Source organism: Protopterus annectens, chromosome 12.part0 (assembly GCF_019279795.1).
Source record: "Protopterus annectens isolate FY-2018-M chromosome 12.part0, PAN1.0, whole genome shotgun sequence".
Taxonomy (NCBI): domain Eukaryota; kingdom Metazoa; phylum Chordata; order Ceratodontiformes; family Protopteridae; genus Protopterus; species Protopterus annectens.
In genome coordinates, this window is record NC_056746.1 from 526,507,392 (window position 1) to 526,514,788 (window position 7,397).

The following is a 7,397-nucleotide window of genomic DNA, read 5'->3' on the forward strand; positions in this document are numbered from 1 at the left end:
TAAATTAGGGAACTAGCACAAAATATAGTCCACAGAGAGTTGGATTAACTCATATAATGGAACATGAAGACGTCATCCAGGTTGTAAAGAAATAAACATTTTAGGCATTTTCTTTGAATGCTGCACCCATTTGTGTCCCCACTGCAAAAATTGAAGAAAAAAGACACTTTGAGATCTGCAGTATTTTGCCTATGAAGCCAGTAGCGATGGAAGACAAGACTGGAACACTCCCACTTGCAGCATGATGTGATAATCGCATCATTACCAGCCGTGAATGTATTTTTGTAACATTATGGAAAGCCAAAATGTGCCTGTTAAAGCTGCAGATCAAAGGATTTTATGCATTTGTATGTATTGATCAGGGGGGAGGGGTATGTTGGGCATACTTCCTGAACAGATGTTCACGTATATATTAGTAATCAGTGACTTTGCCAACTGAAACATTTGTTACTTTCATCTTCAGACTTTTGTTAACCTGTTTCCTTCACATACCAGTAATTAAATGTTCTCATTATTCAAAAGACACTAATACATTGAGTAGATAACGTATTCAAGTCTGAATTTGCAATGCTCCGTCATATTTTCATTTTCTGGCACAGCTGCTTTGAAGACATTGCCATATATTTCATGACAGTGTAGTTTGTTGCCAGCGTTTTGCATGCAGTACAATTGTTGCAGTTATAAGTAACATTATTTGATATAGGAACATTGTAAATTGTCAGTAAATGTTGCTTCAGAGCATTGTAACATAGCAGAATGTTCAGCACAGTACAGACAAGTGCATTTATAGTATTGGCAACAAACATATACACATCAGATTCAGTTGTTTTCTTCTATAATGCAGTAGAAAAGAGCCTGAAGCATACAATTCCAGACATTTTTTTCTGTTGTGATTGCAAAAATTCCAGCATAGCTGTTTTGTTTGGATGGTTCCTAAGCTGTGTGATGTACATTACCTTTTTTTCAGTGTGGCTTTCCAGAGCTTCACCTTTAATGCTGATGAAACTGAAGGAACGGCTTGATCTTTCTTACTTGTAGATAATGTCCTTAAACTTCTAAATATCTAAGAATTTAAAACATAGAATTCCAGAATAAGAAGCCCTAGTCTTCAGGTGGGAGGAGCAGTCCCAGGTCTTCTTTTGTTTACAGAGGAGTGTTATTAAAAACAGCACTTTGGTAAGAGCTTAACATTTCCTTATCTGTCTATAAGTTACTGTGGTGGATGCTAAATTTAAGTGTTTGCAGTACTGGTCTGACCTGTAACTTATAATTTAAGTGATCAGTTTCTCTGAAGATGCTGCAGAATTGTTGTATATTTATCATTATGAAGTAAAAGTTTACATTATATTATTTTTGAATTTATTAGAAAAAGGTAAATTAAAACAGTAGAAACATCAGCCTTTACTGTGTTAACTGTGCTGGTCATGTGGCCTATGAGACTTGAATGTCATCATTCGGAAAACAGGTTATCTCATTAAATGAGAACCTAGTTAAAAAGTAAGTGTGACATGAAAGTGCACTTTTGGAGTTCCCACTTCCCTTTATCTTCCATGTTGTCACATTGGCTCTAAACGTCACTTTTATTGCCTTTCTGATACCGATTCTGTTTTAAATACTGTGAAGAGCTCTAGAGGCCTGACACAGCCCCAGAAGGAGGAGAGCTGTTCCTTGTAAAGCATTCCTAAAAAGATGCCAAGTTGTAGCAGACCATCTTAACTTGACAAGGCACGAAAAAGTACCTTTTGATAAGATGGTAAGCAAAGTCCCATCTCCCTGAGTTGCGGTAACACGAATGTAAAAAAATCCCAAAGCACTTAACAAAGAAGGGGAACTCCCTAGCACCTTTTGACAAATTTCCCTAGTTATTGTGAATGCCACCATGATTTTCCTCTGAAAAGAGGCAGCTGGTGCAGTGGGACTATACCCCAGTCAACAGAGTAAGCAAATAAAAACAATGCCATAATTCTGTCTAATTCCAAGGGCTGTAGTGATTTGCACTCTAACAAAATTTGTAACCAGGAGGGTTATATAAAGGCTCAGCTCTATGACAAGAGTATTAAAGTGAGTTTTGTTTAGAAACAGAGTGGGTTGATGGATTGTTGATTAAACTATCAAAGTAGAGATTATGACAAAGCAGACAGGTTCCTGGCCTTCCTTTATAAACCTGTTATGATACTAGTAGTGTCCCTGCTAACATGCATGTAATTTGCTTTTATGTCAGACTTATGACTGATAACTGCTTTGAAGTTGCTCATTATCACAACAATTTGTAAAATTGAAATACTGGTAATGTGTCTACAAAGTTGACTGCCATCTCTAGTGGTATCGGTTCCTGAATAATTTTTATTGATGTTCAGGTTTCAGTTGCGGGAAATTAGATGGTGTATCTTCAAGTGATCTTATTTGATGTATCCTGTGAAGATTGTGAATATATGCTGGTAAATTCTGTAGCATTCATATCACATACTAATATGGCTGAAGTAGTTTTCAGTAGTCCTTTGACCATGACTGTAAAAGTAGACATATCACCGAGGTGCAGTGGTTCTGAAGTATTCATTCCTGCTCAAGTTGAGCAAAATGAGTTAGCCTTTGTTCCCAAATAACTTGGGTTGCAGCAAGTCCCTGGGGTCCAATTCTAGTTTCAGTTCCTATAATTTCATTTGAAATTTCATACAGTACTTGATTGATGTTTACCCTTTTTTTCTCCTCTACTTTACTGCTGTATTTTCTTGTCGTACACTGCCCTTACTGATAACAGACTTCATGCTCCTATTTTCAGTGTACTTGTGGCACTTTCTGTGAGGACAAGCTTAGCTACCCCTGAAGTGGCCAATGACCTGTCCAAGTCTGTTTTTTGATACTCTGTAGGTGCCGATTGCTGACTGGGTTTTTGAGAAGTATTTTCATTCCCAGTGTAAAGATACTTTTTCTGAAGCACATTTTGCATCTTCACTACTGTGGTTTTAACATCTAGCCAAATGTATTGTAGCCCTGATTAATTGTCTTCTGTGGTATCTGTTTTAATTTTAGAAAAGCAGAAACACATTGCATCTGGTAGCTAGACTTTGGGATTTGTGAATTTCTTAAAATATTCAGTAAGGTTGTAGGTTCACAGGTTACACACACAGGTTACTTGCCTGGGCCTTTTTAAGCCTAACCAATTACCCCATGTGAGAATCAAACCCTGAACTTTTGTTTGTAAGGTAAACACCTTAACCACTGTGCCAGCACATTGTAGCATTTTTTTGGGGGGTTTGGTACTTGAGAGCAGGATTCAAACTTTGTAGCATGTTTTGTGCAGTGTACATTTAATGAGATCTAGTTTGTAACTGTACAGAGCATTTTAAGAGTAGACATGGTTCAACTTTGGCATCCAGCATACTTGGCTAAGTTCAGTCTGGAAGGCCTACTACTACTATGTGGCACTGTGCCAACTTCTGTAGCATTGAGAGAAGTTGTGTTTGTGTCATGAAAACTACATGAATAAGCCTTGTGTATCCATCTACATTTTAACCTAGAAAAACATTTTATGTAATTGCTTTCATGATGGCAAAGGAATTTTACATTTTTAAGCAGTGAGGCAATGTCAGTACTCAGAAACCCTGCATCTAGATCATAGCCTGAAAATAAGGAAGGCACAAAAATGTAAATATGCCTGTGTGTGTGTGTGTGTGTGTGGGGGGGGGGGGGGTAGGAAAAGGGATAATGAAAATATGTATGGCGGTATCTTATTTGAAATCACATACTGGGTTATGATGCAATGAAAGGACAGAACAGGTTTAGTTTCAGGATGCTGTGATGTTGCCGATTAATAACAACTGGAGCATATAGTCTGTCTAACTGATTTCTGACTTGGCAACATTTTCATTTGCAATGAATTTTACTGGTCACACTCCAAAGAAGGCTTTTTTTCCCCTGTGCAGTGTTTAGGTCATGACCTTATAGGTTCATAGATTAGTACTAAGCTAACTGCCCTTGTGAGCCGTTTTAAGCCTAGCCAATTATCCCTTGTGAGACTCAAACCCTGCACCTTGTGTTTGTAAAGCAAACACCTTAACCATTCGGCCACCCTCCCAACCAACTTTTGGGGGCAAACTGAAAACAATACATGGGAGATAAATATTCCCAAGTTCCCTAATTAGCTTTAAAACTGTTAGCAGTATAGCAGGAAGTGTGGCACTACAAAACTTATGGTTCCTTTTATTCCCAAAAATTTATTTTCAGTAGTGTGCAAGTATGTTTGATTTTTGACTAGCAGCATCATTTGAAGCATACATTAGGACTTGGACAGTGTGGTTCTTTCTTTTCAGAAGTTGCTTTTGTGTGTTCTGTAATCATATACAGTAAACTCTCAGTTAACTGTCACCCATGGGGGTTGGTAGATGCTGGATGACTGTAGTTGCTGGTTGCTTGATAGTTACTACAAAATTTCTATAAAAAATAGCCTTGACTAATACTGTACCGTATACTATTTGTTTGGTTTGACTTGTTCTCAGGTTGGGGAAAGAGGGAATTTATTCATATCTTCCTTTTTAAAACTCTAAAACGATAAGGTATGTTTCTGTGGGGGGTGTCGATAAGGTATGTTTCTGTGGGGGGTGTGGGACAAAGTGCAACACATGAAAATTGTACTGTATTTCTTTTTTTTTTTTTTTCTTTTTTGCCATTTGCTTGACTTCTGGCTGACGGTTTACTGTAGTTCTCTCAGTTTATGAATCTTCTGTCAATTCAGTTAGAGAACTTGTATGTGGTTTGCTATGACATTTCAGAAGTAACAGAGTGTTATTTCCACAGTTGGACTTTTTCTCAAAAACTTCATTTTTTTCTGAAGAAAAGGGTAAACTTGCATTGTGAATTTTAAGTCACTTGCTCTTTGTGTGTAATAAAAATATTGAATGCAACAGATTAAGCAAATGAAGGGGAATTCTACTTGTTAATACATTATTCTTTGTAGAAAAAATGACCATTCTGAATAAAATATTTGAAGTTAAAAAAAAAAAACATGAAAATGCAGTCAAAAAACAGTTATACAACAGAATGATGAATTGAAAGTAAAAATCTCACAATATCCTCACCCAGGTATGACAGATTACTGCTATAATGATTTCAAAATAAACCCATTTAGAAGTCCAGTGGAACAGTCAAAGCCATGCACATATGCACACTTGCAGTTGTATAGAATTATGCAAAATAGTTTTGTAGTGCCGCACTTCCTGCTGTACTGGTAACAGTTTTAAAGCTAATTAGGTAACTTGGGAATATTTCTCGCCCATGTATTGTTTTCAGCGTGCCCCAAGTCTGTTGACCCCATTTGTTCCCTCATCCTGGCTTGTCCTAGCCATTGCCATTGTGTGCAAGAGTCGAGAATTTCTTGACTGTTATTTCATGTTTTGCTGTATTTGATGTTCAGTGTATTGTTTACTGTTTTAGTAGTACTATCAATTAGGATTTCTGCCACAGAAAGTGCATTTTCTAGTTTAATGTCCAGATAATTTCTCCCTTCTCTCTCATAGCCAGGCATATATCTTCTCTGCTGGATGTCAGCATGCCCGACATCTGCTTGCGCCATCTTCAGTCCTTGCCACAGTGGGAGAAAGTTGAGTCAATATAAAATGTGGAGTATGGTCTGTCCATGGTTTGGTCTAGCTTCCAGTGTACAGTCAAGTACCCTGCTGAGGAAGAAAACTGCTTTCCAAATTTTTGCTTGTTTGTATAGTAGAAGTATTTTGAGTTTCAGGGATAGAATTCTGTTTCCAAAGTTGAGTCTATTTGCAGAAAGCAAGTCCCTCATAAGAATGTCTGAATTAAGTGTTCATTTTTTTTTAGTTGAAGAGTATGCTATTACCTTATGTCTTCTTTGTGCTTTGTTCAACCAGAATACCATCAGGTGGATAGCAAAATTTGTCCAGCACTGTTTGAACCAGAAATGGCTATGACTCTTGTCCAGCATTGCTGTGGTGCCAGCCAAGTCATCTACAGGATCCCCACTTAAAAACATTGAGAAGCACCCAGAAGAGAAGGGATCCAGAAGGCTAGTGACATATCTATGAAGTTCCAGTGCCATCTGAGACTCAAGGGTATTGGATCCCAGTGGAGCACCTTTGCAGTCCTCAATTCTGATACCTACTTGGACTGAAGTCTCTGCTACACTCTTGGAGGCAAGCGCATCTTTCCAAGCTGAAGCTCTTCAGCAGCCAATCCATCCAATGCCCCTCTCTAGGCATCCAGTTCTAAGCTTAATTCCCAAACTCTGCCCCCAGGAATTCTGACTGTTTTACAGGATTGTGGATTCCTGTAAGCTACTGTGTAGGAATACAGTTGGTGGTTCAGCCTTGTTGTCCGTGTTCAAGTAGGGTATTTGCATGGGCTGCAACCAAGAATCCCCTTCCACAGGCAAAGAAACTAGTCTTGACTGATTTGGGAAGAATGTCTACATCTCTACCACCCAAACTTTCAGACCTCTGAAATGCCAAACTCACATGTCAAAGTTCCAAGAAACTCTTCTATCCCAAGTTAAAGATCAAAGCTAAGAGGGGAGAGGCCATGAGTGATTAAATGCTGGATTTATGTACCCTCTCTTTTCAGATTGACAACACTTTAATAAGTGTGGCTGTGAATGCACCATACAGGGCAGAAGTAACTCCATCATTTAAAGACGTGACTGGCCAAGGATACAGCCCTTGTAGCATGTTATGTGAATACAGTTTCTCAGTGTTCTATTAGGGAAAAGGAGCTGCTGAGCAGATGTTAGCCATAGAAAAAGAGGAAGACCATGCAGTCATTGAAACAGCTGTTTCACTCCCATCATCTCAAATAGCAGAAATTGCCCCACTTAGTGTTGGCTCTTCTGCTGGAGGTAAGACACGGGTAAGCAGCCATATGGGAGGAGGGCCAATTCAAAGAAAATGAGAGCTGAGACACCATTAGGGATCATCTGTGACTTGATAGAGCTCTTCCCTTTCTCCACCACTCAAATTCCACCTAGTGATTCCCCCAACATTGCCCCCCAGGTGTCAATATGCAGAAAATAGGGGGCTGCATGGCACCATTTCTAAAAAGTGTGAGAGAGTTACTTGGGATTCTTTGATATTAGTATTTTTGAGACACGGTTGCAGGCTCTAGTTCATAAAAAAGACCAAAGTTCTAAGGCATGCCCCTGGTACCAAGCTAACATAACGATCTAATAAAGCCCATGCTGCTGAAATTTAGAGTGCTGACTTTGCGAGCCCTGCGACTTCTCTTTCCTCAAGCCTTCATGGTAAATCAGCCACCACATACTCATTGTCAGTTTCTCAGACTCGAAGCAACGAGTGGTCACTACTAATGTGCACGGGCTTTGATTTGTCTGCTGCACCCAGGGTGTTCCCAGAATGTCTTGCTCCAGTAAGTGCCTACTG

The 7,397-nt window shown here is 38.9% G+C and overlaps 1 protein-coding gene across 1 annotated transcript in view; it reads left to right on the forward strand.

Moving 5' to 3' along the window:
- The window catches only part of DRG2 (developmentally regulated GTP binding protein 2), an 808,865-nt gene extending 804,327 nt beyond the window's left edge, over nt 1–4,538 (forward strand). Inside the window, exon 13 of the mRNA XM_044089666.1 lies at nt 9–4,538. Within this exon, the coding sequence (XP_043945601.1) occupies nt 9–95 (87 nt within the window). The 3' untranslated portion in view covers nt 96–4,538. The remainder of the gene's footprint in view (nt 1–8) is intronic.
- Nucleotides 4,539–7,397: the final 2,859 nt, after the last annotated feature.